The sequence below is a fragment of the Hypanus sabinus genome, chromosome 8 (genome assembly GCF_030144855.1).
Source record: "Hypanus sabinus isolate sHypSab1 chromosome 8, sHypSab1.hap1, whole genome shotgun sequence".
In the NCBI taxonomy this organism is placed as follows: domain Eukaryota; kingdom Metazoa; phylum Chordata; class Chondrichthyes; order Myliobatiformes; family Dasyatidae; genus Hypanus; species Hypanus sabinus.
Window position 1 is genome coordinate 170,386,079 of NC_082713.1, and position 17,048 is coordinate 170,403,126.

Below are 17,048 nucleotides of genomic sequence, written 5' to 3' on the forward strand. Positions count from 1 at the left end.
CTTTCTCAGCAGCTGGTACATTTTTTATTTTGCACTATTGTTCTACCTCAATGCACTGTACAATCATTTGATCTGTACAACCAGTTTGCAAGACAAGCTTTTCACTGTCTCAGTACATGTGGCCAACACCAATGTGGTGCAGAGTTTAGTATTTTTAATTAGCAATATAGCACAGACCAGGCCCTTTGGACGCAAGGAGCTGCACTTCCCAGCAGCCCATGTCAATGTATCACAGGACAATGTACAATGATCAACTAATCTACTAACCAGTGCATTTTTAGACTGTGGGAGGAGACTGGAGCACGAGGAGGAAACCCACACCGTCACAGGGAGAGCATACAAACTCCTTTCAGGCGGCACTGCAATTGAACTCAGACACCATGGGTTGTAACAACCTCTACATTACCGTGGTGCCCGTACAGTGGGTCAGTTCTTGTATAGACTCATTCTATCTGCAAAATTTCATAAGGATTGCTAGATAAGGTGTGGGTAAGAAAACTGAGATGGTTTGGATTTTGAGTTTAATATTACCTCTGCCAGAATACTGGCACATGTTGTTATTGTGATTAGGCCCTTTGGATCTTTTTTTTTGGATTTGAAGTTGCTTTTGACAAAATGACTTTATTGATCCCATGGTCCATGCATTGAAATCTGGAATCTTTATTGGCTAAACCCTCAACAAAACTCCTGGACTTGGAATTCAGTCAGATTTATTATCGCCAACTTGATACTAGACGTGATAAATTGTTGTAATCTTGTTGCTTTGATGTTGCAATGTACTACTACTGTCACAAAAACAGTGTACAAATGTCATTAGAGACCACCACAGCACAGAAACAGTCCATCTAGTCCATGTCAAATTGTTAGTCTGCTGAGTACCTCGAATGTAACTCGAGGTAGTTGGTGTTATGGTAGAGGAGGAATCTGATCCTGAGTGGGGGTCTACAGGCTCCTGTACCTCCTGTCCTTCTGGCAGTGCATCCCAGATGAAGAAGGTTCTTGGTGATGGAAGTCACCTCTTGATGTCCTCAGTGATTGAGAGGGTTGTACCTATGATGGATCATGGGAGTTCCCCTCATTATCTCGCCCTTGACTGTCACCCTGAGGTTGTGAATGGTTTTCAGTGGAAACTTGAGTGAAACCATCTACTTTAATTCTCTTTGCAGGTCAAACAGAATTTAAACTTGGAAGATTTCAGAAAATACCTTTAATAGAGAACACCTCATTTGAAGCCTCTTTGTGGAACATTCCTAACAACGTAACATTCGTCAACATCCAAGTGCACACCCAGTACGTTAATACAACTCTATCGCTCGAGGTATGTTTTCACTAAGAATTCAACTTGTTCCACTTGGATTTCGGGTTCAGTATCAATCTCATCACTTGCCTTCCTCAGGGTCCTGCCATCTCGCTGTGAATATTGGACCTTTGCTACCTGGGCTCCTGGCATACACACGTCTGTGTTTAGCGTGGAGATGTGGGGGAAGTTCTTCAGCCAAAGAATCTGTGGAATTCTTTGCCACGGGTGGCTGTGGAAGCCAAGCCATTGGGTATATTTAAGGCAGAGGTTGATAGACTCTCGATTGCTCAGGGCATGAAGGGATACGGGGAGAAGGCAGGAGATTGGGTCTGAGAGGGAAATGGATCAGCCATGATGAAATGGCAGAGTAGACTCGATGGGCCAAATGGCCTAATTCTGCCCTTATATCTTGTGGTTTTGGTCCTCTGGGTAATTTTTGTACTTAATTTTAAACATCTGAGTTTTCCCTTTGCAAATCTCCCCTTCCCTCCCAACTCCACTGCCTCACTTGGTGAAGTTGGAAACCTCTTTAGATGATGAAATGTGACTTGATGGAGGTGTAGAAGATGGTAAGAGACATAGATTGAATTGTCAGTTTTTCCTTGGGTGGAAATGGTTAAAACAAGGTAATTAGGGGGATGTCAGAGCTAAGTTCTCTACGTGGATATTGGCGGGTGGAACATGTTGACGGGTGGTGGTATGGACATTTGTGGGACTCTTAAATAGTCACATGGATGAAAGAAAAATGGAGGTTTGTGTGGGATGGAAAGGTTCAATTAATTTTACAGTGGGTTAAAAGGTCTTATCCCAAAGTGTCTGTACTATGTTGTTTTGTGAATACTTTCTCAACCCAATGTACATTAATTTGTTACACTGGTGTATCTTGTATTTTATATTTCAGTGTGGGAGGCTATTCAGCCCATTGAGTCTAGGCTGGCTATTTGAGCAGTTCCATTCCACGACAAACTTCTCTATCCGTTCTTTATTTAGCGATGCCACATGGAACAGGCCCTTCTGGCCCTTTGAGCTGCACTGCTCTGCAAACCCCACCCCCCCAATTTAACCCCAGCCTAATCACAGGACAATTTACAATGACCAATTAACCTACAAAACGGTACGTCTTTGGACTATGGTACAATACAGGGGTGCCCAGAGGGAGAATGTACAAGCTCCTCACAGGGAGTGGCCTGGGTCACTGATGGTATAAAACACTTGAGCTATGCTACTGCACCACCCACGGCAAGAGCTTTGGCAAGCTTGAGTTTTCTCTGGAACAGCAGAGGCTGAGGGGAGACCTGATAAAGGTTGATGAGATTCAGAGGACCTTCTTGGGGTAGGAGTGTCAAGTACAGGAGGATGTACATTGTGGGTAAGGAGGAAAGACTGAACGTGCTGTGCACGGGAGGTGTTGCACAGTGGTGGGTGCATGGAGAGTGTTGCCAAGGTGCTGGTTTAGCAGATGATATTTGGGACTCTTGGGTAGATGAATATGCAGATAATGGAGGGATATGGTTCTGCAGACAGAAGAGTGAGATATAGGATAAAAATTGAGCCATTCAGCCCATCAAGTCTGCTCCATTATTTGGTGTAATTAGAAGGGTTTGGTGCAAGACAGAAAATTGCTGTAGGTTACAGTGAGAAATCTATTTCAAATAAGTAATTCAAAAAGAGAAAAATAATGAGTGGTATTTATGAACTATACGGAAACTTGATGGGGGAGGGACAGATTTTACTAAAACATGATATTGTCCTCGGGCTCCTGTACCTCATCCTGGATGGTAGCAATGAGAAGAGGGCATGTCCTGGGTGATGGGGGTCCTTGGTGGTTGGGAGGCTAGTGCCCATGATGGAGCTGACCGAGTCTATAACCTTCTGCAGCTTTTTCCAGTCCTGTTCGTTGGCCCATTCAAAACGGGCAGTGAGGTAACGGGACAGAGTGCTCTGTACCAAGTCTGCACTCCTAATGTAGTACAGCCACCAACGTATCTGAATATGCTGAGCCCAGAGCCCATTGGACTGTTCTGTTGCAATGTTAGAGATACAGCCTGGTAACAGGGCCTTCCAACCCAATGATCCAGCACTGCTCAATTACACCCGTGCGACCGATTAACCTACTAACCCACTCACTGCGGGAGTGAGGCTCTGGCAAGTTCCGAAGGAGTGTTACTGAGGCAACACGGAGTTTGGCACGTGGACTTTGGATGGTGGGAGAAAACTGGAGCACCCAGAGGAAAGGCAGGGTCATGGGGAGAGGGCACAGACGTACAGCCAGTAGCAGGAATTGAACCCGGGGCACTAGCCCTGGAAATGAGTCACACTAACTGCTACATTACCATGCTGTTAGTAATGCTGTCAGCCCCCAGCCACCTACACAGAGAGCAGCAGTTAACCACCAAAAGTTCATCTTTAGGGTGTAGAAGGAAATGGGGACACCTGGGAAGAAGCCACATGCATAGTCAGAGTGAGAGCAAGTTTGATCTGATGTTCTCCTCACTGGAGCCAAGGTCGCAACGTGAACTACCCTGCTGCTGCCCCCTGGTTAACGTGCCAAATGCAGGTTGCTTCGGGACAGTGCGGCTGTAGCCAAATGCAAGGAGGTGTTGCCGAGGCGGCACTGAGCCTGGGGCATGGTGCTCCGTCAGCAGCCACCTTCCTACACGTGCTCAGTTCTGCAGAGGTGGACAAACGCCAGCCTGCAGAAAGGTAAACACGGATCATTACAGCAAAGTACAGGCCTTCGGCCCACAATGTTGAAAACCTTTTACCCTACTGTTAGAACAACATAACCATTCCCTCCTACATAGTCCTCCATTTTTCTTTCAACATGTGCTTGTCTAAGTCTCTTTAACGTATTGACCATTTGTATCAACCATCACAATCTGAGGATATGCTGGGAGCAGCCTGCAAATGCTCCTGTAACACGTGCACAGCTTACTAACCCTAACCCCTGTGTCTTTGGACTGTTAGAGGAAACCCTTGCAGTCACGGGGAGAGTGAACAACTCTTTACAGAAGTGGCAGGAGCGTAGTGTGTTGCTCAAGATTCCAGCATCCACAGGATCTCTTTCCTTTAAATTGGCTTTATTTCCAGTTTAATATCATCTAATTGTCCATGTTACAAACAAATAAAACAATGTTCCCACTAAATGTCACACCACCTACATCAGTCAATCAAAATATTACCAGAAATTAGTAAAATTTGGACTGGACATAACTGTACCAATTAAGTTGACTTAGAATTGCAGGGCCCTGATGGAGTGGACATGGAGAAGATATTTCCATTAATGGCAGAGTCTAGAAGTAGAGGGCACAATCATTCCTTCTGATGGGCTGAAGGGCCTGTTTTTTTTTGAGATACCACTGACTGGGGAATATTCAGTGCTCATCAGACACTCTCAGGCATAAGGTATTGCTATGTTAATGGTCCTGTTTTACTCCTAAGACTTTTCATGTTTCCAGAGCTCTGGAAGAGGCCCGTTGCTGCTGGGTGCTGACCTCGGCTTGCTGCTGAACCTAAAGCCAAGGGAGACAGCGTTCAAGTGGCAACTCTACACGCGGGCTCAAAATGCTTCTGCAGTGTCAGTCCTCCTCCCATACAGCGCACAAGGTGGGCCATTTCATTTTTATACCTATTTTGTGCCTTTGTTTTTACATTTCAGTATCTTGCCTGGACGTTCTTCAGCTTGAACTGCAGTGCACACTAGAATATTACTCCAATACTAAGCTGGTTTGCCTCGCCGTAGATGGTCCTAGGCCCGGCTGTGAAAGGAAGAGGGTTGATCATGGGGCTAGCAGCCTGTAAAATCCTAGTGCTCCAGAAATACCATCAGGAGATCCAGAGACCTCATCCCTGGGAGAGAAAGGATCTTCAGTGAAAACTCTCAACTATTGAAAGGCCCACGTGGGGAGGATGTTTCTTATAGTGGAGGAGACTGGGACCAGAGGGCACAGCCTCAAAATAGAAAGATATCCCGTTTGAACCCCGATGAGGAGGAATTTCTTTAACCAGTGTGGTGAATCTGTGGAATTCATTGCCATGGATGTTTGTGGAGGTCAAGTCATGGGGTACATTTAAAGCAGAGTTTGATAGGCCCTTGATAAATAAGGGTGTCAAAGATTACAGGGAGAAGGCAGGAGAATAAATTGAGAGGGATGATAAATCTGCCATGATGGAGTAGCAGAGAAGACTCGCTGGGTTGAATGGCCTAAATCTGCTCCTGTCTTTATGGTTTTAAAATGCTTGCAATGGAACATTGACCCAAGCTCTACATTTAGACTTTCAACAAGTACTTGGTGTACAACATCAGAGTTGTTTTAAAATCTATGGATTTGGTCAGAGACAGTGTAGGCAACACCCTTAACTGTGTTGATGAGTTGAGGGATCTTGGGCTCCAAATTCATAGCTCTCTGAAAGTGGCTACACAGGTTGGTAGGGTGATTGAGAAGGCACAAGGCATGTTTGCTTTTATTAGTCGAGGTACTGAGTTCAAAAGTCAGGGAGTTGTGTTGCAGCTTGATAAAGCTCTAGAAATCCTGCATCTGCAATATTGCACACAGTTCTGGTCACCCCTTTAGAGGAGGGCTGTCGAGGTTTTGGAGAGGGTGCAGAAGAGGATCAGCAAGATGCTGCCTGGATTAGAGGGCATGTGTTATAACAAAAGGTGGGGCAAACTTGGGTTGTTTTCTCTGGACTGGTGGGACGCTGAGGGGAGATTTGATAAAGCCTTATGAGATTGAGAGCAATGTTCCCTTAAGGTAAGTGTGTGTGCGCAGATTTGCTACTAGCACACAAAGGAATTTAAACTGCAAACAAAAGGTTGTCACTCTCTACCTCATTGACATGTTAAGTATATTTCACGATTGTATGCAATCACATTTCCTTTTCCAGTTTCTGATGTGGGTGCTGTTTGCAATGTGAAGCTTCTGATGATGTGTCCGTAGATTTTAGAGCTGGCTTGTTTATACTGTTTTTATTGAAGAAATTATTCAGCCCACACATATTGTTGTCACAGGGCACAAGTTCCTTTCACACATTGGTCTTTAGAAATTAGAAGGAACATTGTATGAGAGGCATAGATAGAGTAGACAGACAATATCTTTCTCCCAGGGTTGAAATGTCTAATACCAGAGGGCATGTATTCAAGGTTGAGAGTAGGCAATTTCAAAGGAAAGGTAAGGGGTTAAGTCTTCTAAAGTAGTGGGTGCCTGGAGCAGGCTGCCTTGTGTGATGGTAGAGGCAGACACATTAGATAGGTATGTGAGTGTGCCTGTCTGGACACGCCCCCTGCTGAATGCTCCTGTGGCTCCTCCCACAGGCCCCTGTATAAAGGCGATCTGAGGCCTGACGCTCGGCCTCAGTCTCCAGGACATTGTATGATAGACACTCACTCCTGGTTCCTCCTTCCAGTCAATAAAAGCTGATATCTCGCCTTACGTTTCAGTGTGAGTTATTGATGGTGCATCAGTGAGTGTGAGGGACATGAAGGATAAGCACATTCTGTGGGCAGAAGAGATTAGCTTAGATGGCCATTTGATTACTAATTTAATTAGTTCAGCACAACCCAAACATCCTGTTCCTGTGCTACCCTGTTTTATGTTCTATGTAGTGTCCTGAAGTGCTTCAGAGGCTCCTTTTGAAGACAGCACTTGGGGACTTGTGAAAACCAGAACAGAAGATTAACAGCAACCATTAAATGGGTCACTTTCAGTTGCCATGTTGTAACTTGTGGGGATTTGTTTTGGGGCCTTTGTCTTGTCTCTAGAGTATCAGTGATATGGACAAAGTGTTTAGTGTGGAATTTACAAGCTTTTCCCAAGACTGGGGGTTTCCCCACCGTGCGTGCCTTGATTTTTGTCAACCACCCCACCCCTGCATCCCAATGACATGGTGCTGGATTAATTGATTTCTGTAAATTTCTCTTTGTGGGCAAGTCACAAAAGGGCAGAGGATGTGAAAGTAAGATGCAGGACATTGCAAAGTAGATGTGTGGCCAGGGGTTTGACAAAGAGTTGAATTAGACTGAAGACACACACTCAACCTTTTAGTTACAGCTTCTTCCCCTCCGCCATCAGATTTCTGAATGGACAATGAACCCACGAACACTACCTTGGATTTTTTTTCTTTTTGCACCATTTATTTTTTAAATGTATTTCTTTCATGTATTGCAATGTACTGCTGAAGTAAGATAACACATTGAATGACATGCCAGTGATATTAAACCTGAATCTGATACAAATCTGGCAAAAGCCAAAATGGTGGCAGGAACTCTGTGCAAGCGTGTTGGTTTTGGGATGACATTTGGGCAATGAGACAATACCAATGGCAATGTGGCAGATGATTGGGTAAAGAAGGGGAGGATGTAGAACAGTGAAACAATTGCTGGAGTTGGCCCTTCAAATAAACATCCCTCGCTGCCTGGTTCTATATGAGGGTGTCAAACCTGGGGTTCACAGACCCTTGGTTCAAGGTAGGGGTCCAAGGCATTAAAGACATTAGCATCCCCAGTTCTAAAAGATTGTTTCCTGAATGAAGTATCTGAGATTTTCCATAAAGCAATGGATGTGAATTGGATTCAAGATTGTTTAATGTCATTTCCAGTACAAGTGCAAAGGAGTCAGAATAATTGTTGCTCCAGGTTTGATGCTGTACAAAAAAGAAACAATGAGATAAAGAATGGAATAATAAAAAACAAAATAGATATAAAACAGAAGATAGCTTTTATGCATTGATTGTATGTCCATAAAGTGATGCTAGGCACAGGAGTATTTGTACACTTGGCAACAGACAGGAAATGATAAAGTAGAGGTGGTTGGGGTTTGGACTGTGGGTCAGTGGGTAGAGGTGTTGATCAGCTTTGCCGCTTGGGGAAAGTAGCTGTTTTTTTTTGAGTCTGGTGATCCTGTTGTGGATGCTACGTAGCCCCCTCCCTGATGGGAGTGGGACAAACAGTCCATGAGCAGAATGGGTGGGATCCTTCATGTTACTGGCTCTTTTCCAGAACCTTTCTGTATATATGTCCTTGATGGGTAACATGAAACAGAGTGCATGTTCTCAGTATTTATAGTTTTCATTATTTGTTCGATTTGACTTTTGCACACTGGTTGTCAGTCTGTTTAGATTTTTAAAATAAATTGTTGCATTTTACCTGTAGGTGCCTGCAAGCAAATAAATCTGAAAGTAGTGGAATATGGTGCATATATGTACTTGCTAAATTTACTTTGAATTTGGTATAGGATATAGCATAACACAGGAACAGGCTGTTCAGCCCAGTCTCCCCCAGTCTCCAACAGCCTGCAGAATGCAGTCAAGGTTTGTAAGTTTCCCCTTGAACTAACATGAATGAAGGCTGCATCCTGGTGAACCTCTTCTGCACACTCAAGCTTCCATATCCTTCCTGTAAGTGGTGACCAGAACTGCACATAATACCGCAAATGTGGCCCAACTAAGGTTTATTTTGTACAGCTGTGACATTATTCTTGAAACCCCAATTGTAGGCAAGAGTGCTGTATTCTGCCATTGCCACCCTATCTACCGGTGTTGCTACTTTCAGACAGCTATGGACTTGCACCCCAAGATCTCTCTATGTCAGTGCTCCTAAAGGACCTGAAATGCTTTGCCTTGCATGTGAAATGCAACACCCCACACTTGGGATTAAACTGCATCGGCCCATATTACCAACTTCTCTCTCGACAGCTCTACCAACCACAACTCCAAATTCTGTTACCTGCAAACTTACTATTCTACCCATCTACAGTTTTATACATGTCATAATCACCGATTAGGCACATGGACACATAAGGAGCTTAAGGCTTTTGCACAGTGCTGAGCTTGTCCACGTGGAGCAGAGAGCAAGTTTTAAAATCTGGCGAGAGCAAAGGATGTTGGAAATGGTGAGAGTGGAGTGCCATAGACAGGTGTGGGATGGATGGCAGAGAAAGAGTGCCAGAGCAGATGGTGGCACAGGTGCGAACACGCCCAGCCTTGAGACACCAGGCAAGGTCATTTGATTCCAAACAATTGGTTTATTGATCATTACAGAATGTTTCTCTGGTGCTTCCTGCTCCCTCCTGTTTCCCTTTCACTTTTCCTTACCATGATTCCCCTCTCCCTGACCCCTTCCCACTCTCAGTCCACAAGAGACCCCGATCAGAATCAGGTTTATCATCACTCACATCTCATGAATTTTTGTTTTTTGCAGTAGTACAGTGCAATTCACAAAATTACCACAGTACTGTACAAAAGTCAGGTATCCTTGGGGTGGGGTGTGTGTGTATATATAATATTTATTTCAACATAGCATGCCCACAGCTTACTTACCCTAATCTGTACTTTGTAATGGGCCAACTGTTACAGACAGTGGTGGGAATCAAACACCAATCTTTATTTGGTGCATTTACATCAAAGCATAAGCAAAATAAATCATTTGTACCAAGGATGTGCTGGGGCAGCTAGTAAGTGCCACCATGCTTCCAGCACCAGTAAAGTGTGCCCATAACGTACCAACCCTAACTGGTATAGCACATATTTGGAACGTGGGAGGAAACCGGAGCAGTGGGATGAAACCCACATGGTCATGTGTGTAATTTACATTTGTGCCACGTTTAGCCACTGATGTTTTCCGAAAACCTTTTTGTTTCTGGTATGTGGAATGCAAGACTGTCGCTAACACCTGTCGATCCTTCGGCAGATCCAGTCCCAGGTGGATGCAGTTCGGGGTCGAACGTGGTCATTGATCCCAATCTCTACTTGGAATACGACTTCTATGAAGCCAGAATTAGATTTTCTCCAGCCAACGTTGGCTATGCAAGGTACAGTCACATTTTCAGTGGTAAGCTTACTAAATGTTGCCTCTGTGGTCCTCGTTTAAAACCTACAAGGACATCCCTCCTCATCTGTTTTGAAGGAATTTCTTTAGCCAGAGTGTGGTGAATTGGCAGAATCCGTTGCCACAGGCGGCTGTGGAAGCCAAGACAACAGAGATATTTAACTGCAGATGGTGATGGGTTTTAGATTAGTAAGAGTGTCAAAGATTACGTGGAGAATTTGTCACATGTCTATTTGTCAAATGTTCAAAGTACATTTGTTATCAAAGTATACGTGCAGTATTCAACTCGGGAATTTGTCTTCCCTACAGACAGTCACAAAACAAAGAACCGCCATGAAAGCAGCCCACTCAAAGAAAAACATCAATTCCCCCTCCTCACCACCAGTGCAAAAAATCTCTCCAACACCAACAAAAAAATCTGAAAAACACACGAAATATCAAACACTAAGTGCATATTTCAGCAACATGCACTCAAGTGCTGGAGGAACTCAGCAGGTCAGGCAGCGTCTATGAAAAAGAGTACGGTCGATGTTTTGGGCCGAGACCCTTCAGAGGGATGGGAGGAAAAAAGATGAGTAGAGTTAAAAGGTGAGGGAAGGGAAAAGGGAAACACAAGGTGATGGGTGATACTGGGAGGGGGAGGGGTGAAGTGAAGAGCTGGGAAGTCGATTGGTGAAAGAGATACAGGGCTGGAGAACAGGAGTCTGATAGGAGATGACAGAACGCCATAGAAGAAAGAAGAGGGGAGGAGCACCAGAGGGAGGCAATAGGCAGGCAAGGGGATGAGGTGAAGGAGAGGGAGGAGATTGCTGAGCCTCTGGCGATGATCTTTGCATCATCAATGGGCACGGGAGAGGTTCCAGAGGATTGGAGGGCTGCGGATGTTGTTCCTTTATACAGGAAAGTCGGTAGAGATAGCCCAGGAAATTGTAGACCAGTGAGTCTTACTTCAGTGGTTGGTAAGTTGATGGAGAAGATCCTGAGAGACAGGATTTATGACCATTTGGAGAGGCAAATGATTAGGAGTGGTCAGCATGGTTTTGTCAAGGGCAGGTCGTGCCTTACAAGCCTGATTGAATTTTTTGAGGATGTGACTAAACACATTGATGAAGAGCAGTAGATGTAGTGTATACGGATTTCAGCAAGGCATTTGACAAGGTACCCCATACAAGGCTTAATGAGAAAATAGGGAGGCATGGGATCCAAGTGCTTTGTGGATCCAGAACTAGCTTGCCCACAGAAGTAAAGAGTAGTTGTAGATGGGTCTTATTCTGCATGGAGGTCAGTGACCAGTGGTGTGCCTCAGGGATCTGTTCTGGGACCCCTACTCTTCGTGATTTGTATAAACGACCTGGATGAAGAAGTGGAGGGATGGGTTAGTAAATTTGCTGATGACACGGAGGTTGTTGTGGATAGTGTGGATGGCTGTCAGAGGTTACAGCGGGACATTGAAAGGATGCAAAACTGGACTGAAAAGTGACAGATGGAGTTCAACCCAGATAAGTGTGAGGTGGTTCATTTTGGTAGGTCAAATATAATGGTAGAATATAGCATTAATGGCAGAACTTTTGGCAGTGTGGTGGATCAGAGGGATCTTGGGGTCCAAGTCCATAGGACACTCAAAGCTGCTGTGCAGGTTGACTCTGTGGTAGTTCTAAGATAAGGACATGTTCGGCACAGCTTTGTGGGCCAAAGGGCCTGTATTGTGCTGCAGGTTTTCTGTTTATGTGTGAGAGAGGGAAAAGGGAATGGGGAATGGTGAAGGAGAGGTGGGGGGGTGGCATTGCCAGAAATTTGAGAAATCAATGTTAATGCCATCGGGTTGGAGGCTACCCAGACAGAATATAAAGTGTTGTTCATCGAACCCTCTAACCTGAGTGTAACCTCATTGCGACAGTGGAGCAAAACACAAAATGCTGGAGGAACTCACCAGGCCAGGCAGCATCTATGGAAAAGTGTACAGTCGACGTTTCGGACCAGGACCCTTCAGCAGGGCTGGAGGGGGAGAAAAATATGAGTAGAGTTAAAAGACAGGAGGAGGTGAGGGATAAACAAAAAGTGATAGGTTCATTCTGAGTTCATTATCCACATGCCACCTGACTCAAATTGTCCAATAGTTGTAACAAAGAGCGACCAAAACTAGAAATAGAACTTGTCACAAAAATTGCATGTGAATCCAAACCAGCAGTCCATGTCAATTAACCCTTGTTCTGGCCCCTTCTGTCGACAGCATTGAGGGGTAAGAGAGATCACTCGAACACAGAGACCTTCCCTCAGGAGCAGTAAGTGAGAGACCATCACACGCAGACCGCTTTCTCCAGTAGCCATGAGAAAGAGGCGGGTAGACCATACTGAGCGGTGAAAGATGGAGTCGGTCATGGGCCCGCACCCTGTCTCCAGGCTTCCTGGCCTCCATGCCACATGCTTTGGTCACGGCCTTGTGGAACCCTCTTGGAGGCAGCAAAGTGCCAGATCGCATGAACAGCCTGAAATCACGCCGCCTCAGCGTAAATTACAGGCTCTAACAGTAGCAGGACCACGTTTGAAATAGAAAGATGTTATTTAAAAAAAAATTGAAAGGAATTGCTTTGTGTCTTCAGGACATTGCCTTTGGTAGTGTTGAAGTGCCAAGGATTGTACTGGGCATCTGGCAAGTGCTTCCAGTGCCACCGTAGCGTGCCACAACCTGCACGTCTTTGGAATGCGGAGAAAACGTGAGCATCTGGAAGAAACCCATTCTGTCAAGGGGAGAATGTAGAAGCTCCTTACAGACGGCAGTGGGAATTCAACCCTGTTCTCTCAGCTGGCACTACAAAGCATAACACTAACCACCATGCCTCCATGCTGCCCCATGGAGATGGCTGGAGAATGGGACTAGGAGGGTAAATAAATCAACCAAGATCAAATGGCAGAGCGGGTTCAATGGGCTGGATTCTGCTCCTGTGTGTTGTGACCTTATCACCGCTTTGCAAAAGGGTCCTGCATTTATGTATCATCGGCTGATGCCTCCTCCCTGTAACCTTTGACTCACTGACTAATCAACGTAGATGCTTCTTGGCCTCCACAGTTATCTGTGGCAACGAATTCCACAGATTGATTACCCTCTGGCTGAAGAAATTCCTCCCCATCTCTTCTAAATGGAGGTTCTCCTTATCTGAGGCTGTACCCTCATATCTGAGACTCGGGTGCTGGCAACTCCCTCAGCTGTCTCACAGATGTCAGCACTCTTCTCCTTTGGAGTGGGCTCTAAAGGAGGAATGGTGGGGGGTGGGGGGGGTGCGGAAGTGTAACAGTTAACACAACGCTATTACAGCTCAGGGATTTGGAGATCACAGTTCAATTCCAGCACTGTCTGTAAGGAGTTTGTAATTCTTCCTGTGTCCACATTCCAAAAATGTACTGGTTAGTAGGTTAATTGGTCGTTGTAAATTGTCCTGTGATTAGGCTAATGTTAAATGGGTGGTGTGCTCATTGGGTTGGAAGGGCCTGTTCTGCACTGTAATCTAAATAAGATGCAGCTGACTGCTTTTGGCTCTTGTCAGAAGGAATTAAAGCCAGAATCCATGGTAAACTCCACCTGCCAGTGCTACCAGACTGCTTGTGGGTGGGTAATTGCTTTTTCTGAGGATGGGGAGTCTGATTAGAAGTGAGCATCTTAACCTGCAGAGGATATGGCAGAGATGAGCAGACGTTGAGATTGGCAACCTAGAACTCAGTGAATTTAAGCAAGGTAAATGGGGAGGGAATTCCCCTCCTTGTAAACACTTGGGCAATTAAGACAATAAAGCATCGAACACTATAGTACTATAGTATACTACAGGTTGTGCCAACCTTTTAACCTACTCCAAGATCAAACTAACCCTTGCCTCCCCCTTGACCTTCCATTTTGCTATCATCCGAGTGCCTATCTAACAGTTTCTTGAATCTCCCTAATCTATCCGCCTCTGCCGCCATCCCTGGTAGCATGGTCCATCAACTCTCTGCTGTGTTCTTTAAAAAAAAACGCTTTCCTCTGGTGTTTCCCCCACCCGCCATAGTTTCCTCCAATCACTATGATATTATGCCTCCTTGTATTAACCATTTCCATCCTGGGGGGAGAAAAGTCCCTTGTCATCTTGTATACCTCTATCACGTGACCTCTCATTCTTCTTTGCTGAAGAGAATTGCCTCGACTGCCTCCACTGATCATCACAAAGCATGCTTCTGAACTCAAGCAAAAACCTGCTAAATCTCTGCACACCCTTCCTCGAGTGAGGTGACCAGAACCAAACACAAGTTCACAGTTCAAAGCAAATTTATTATCAAAGTACAGGTATGTCACCATATACAACCCATAGATTCATTTTCTTGTGGGCATTCACAGTACACACAGAGAAACGCATTAGAATCAATGAAAAACCACACAACAAAGACTGACAAACAACCACATGTACAAAAGACATCAAATTGTACAAATGAATAGATGAGCAAAAATATCGAACTAAGTTTTAGAGTCCTTGGCAGTGTCCATAAGTTGTAGGGACAGTTGAATGTTGGGGCAATATTTCAAATGTGGTCTAAACTTGTAGAAATATAAGCAGTTTAGCTGAATTATGTAATGTTCCAAGTGATTCATCTCTTGAGAATGTGAGCTCTGTTTTCCTTTGCATTGCTAAGGTGCACGATTAACCCTTTAAACATGATCACAGCACTATTTGTGAGCCTACTGGGCTGTAACGCGGGGTCATGAGTTGGTTTTGATTCACTGTTCAAACATCAGAGCTCTCCTCTCCTCGGCTAGGCACAGCTAGCTGTGGCGGCAGTTTTGTATACAACACTACAGTGCAGAAACCGATCCTTCAGCTCATTAATCAGCCTGCAGCTATCAACCAGCACCCAGACCACTGCCCTCCCTTCCATGTACTTATCCAAGCTACCCTTAAATGTTGAAATCAAATCTACATCTAGCACTTCCACTGATAGCTCATTCCACACTCTCACCACCGTCTCAGTAAAGAAATTCCCACTCAGATTCTCCTTAAACATTTCACCTTTCACCCTTAACCCATGACATCTTGTTCTCAACTCACCCAATCTTGGTGGAAAAAGCCTGCTTGTATTTACCCTATCTATATCCCTCTAATTTTGTATACCTCTTTCAAATTTCTTCTCGTTCTCCTTTGCTCCCGGGAATAAAGTCCTATCCTGTTCAATCTTCCTCTATAAATGTCTGTGAGTCTTGACAACATGTTTAATTACTTTCCTCCAATCATCTGTCCACTCGATTTATGCCTCTTATCATCTTTGACACCTCTATCAAGTCACCCCATCCTCATTCGCTCCAAAGAGGAAAGCCCCCGCTCATTCAGCCCCTCCTCATCAGGCATGCTCTCTAAACCATGCATCTCCTCTGCACCCCCTCTAAGGCTTCCCCACCCTCACAATAATGAGGTGACCGGAACTGAACACAGCACTCCAAATGCAATCTAAATTCAGATAAAATTTAGATGAAATCAGATGTTCAATTGAATTGTGCGGTGTTCTGAATGATTCATCTCTTGGAATGTCAGCTCTGACTTCCCTCGCATTGCTAAGGCACACCATTATTTAACCTAGTCTTTTAAACACTGATATTTTCCAGCCTTTCGGGCTGGAACTTGATGTCAGGAGCTGGTTTTGCTCACTCGCTGTCTGAACTACCTCACTATTCAAACAATTGAGCTTCCCTCTCCTCGGCCAGGCAATTGGTCTGCTGTGGCTGCACAATTCTGAGTGCCTATGTTCCTGAACTGTCAGCTGGGTTTCGTCCAGCTGACAGATGAATCTCAAGGTTATATAATCTGTGGAATGTGAGCACTGATCTCAACATCCACAAAACTTGCTGGTTGTGACTTTGTGTCACTCAGGCTTGGTAATAAGCTAGGCATCTGCCCAGTGCAACAGCACAGGGCTGTACTTGTATCCAGTAAGTCCACTGGGAGATTAAAAAATCCTTTGTTACTATAGAACAGTACAGTACAGGCCCTTTGCGCCACCTTTTAGCCTATCCCAAGATCAATCTAACTCTTCCCTCCCACATAACCCTCCATTTTCTATCATCCATGTGCCTGTCTGAGTTTATTAAATGCCCCTAATGTATCTGCACCAAAATGCCTGAGTGTTCAGTGTTCCATGCACCCATCATCTTGTGTATATATATTTTTTTAAAAAGCTTGCCTCTAACATCCCCCATATCCTTATAATTTCCTCCAATCTCCTTAAAATGATGCCACCTTGTTTTAGCTGTTTCCACTCGTGGTGGTGGGGTGGGGGGGAGAGGTGGCAATGGAGGTCCCTGACTCTCCACCCTATCTATGTTTATCACCTTGTACACCTCTCTCATCCTCCTTCACCCCAAAGAGAAAAGCCCCAGCTTGCTCAGCATTTCTTCACACGTTTTGCTCCCTAATCCAGGCAGCATCCTGGTAAATCTCCTCAGCACCCTCTCTAAACCCTCCACAACCTTCCTATAATGAGGCAAGCAGAACTGAACACAATACTCCAAGTGTGGTCCAAGCAGGGTTTTGTAGATCTGGAACATGACCTCACAGCTCTGAATTCAATGAAGGCCAAACCAGGTTCAATATTGGCCCAACTTCGTGGGCTGAAGGTCTTGTACTGTTCCATGTTCCATGCAAGACTGCTGGTGTTGCACTGAGGTACTGCCTGTTGGATCAGGTGTGAATGGAGAAACTGACTGTCCTCTCATGGGATTGTGAAAAGATTCATAGAGCGTAGAATGGTAAAGCTCAGGAACAGGCCATAAATTGGTAATCAGCTGAACGAATCTCTTCTTCCTATGCAACGCCCATATCAGTCCACTTTCCCCACATTTGAGCATCTCTAAATCCATGATTCCAAAGCAGAATAGTGGAGTTTCCTCCGATCTCTTGTCGGATAGTTATT

The 17,048-nt window shown here is 44.9% G+C and overlaps 1 protein-coding gene across 2 annotated transcripts in view; it reads left to right on the forward strand.

Moving 5' to 3' along the window:
- Positions 1-17,048, forward strand: part of tm7sf3 (transmembrane 7 superfamily member 3) — a 54,830-nt gene that overhangs the window by 14,521 nt on the left and 23,261 nt on the right. The window contains exons 1-4 of one of the 2 annotated variants that reach the window (XM_059978540.1): positions 1,188-1,318; positions 1,397-1,550; positions 4,759-4,906; positions 9,987-10,107. In XM_059978540.1, the coding sequence (XP_059834523.1) occupies positions 1,476-1,550; positions 4,759-4,906; positions 9,987-10,107 (344 nt within the window). In that variant the 5' untranslated portion in view covers positions 1,188-1,318; positions 1,397-1,475. Of the gene's footprint in view, positions 1-1,166; positions 1,319-1,396; positions 1,551-4,758; positions 4,907-9,986; positions 10,108-17,048 lie in introns of those variants that run through there. The other variant, XM_059978539.1, reaches the window with a different exon arrangement.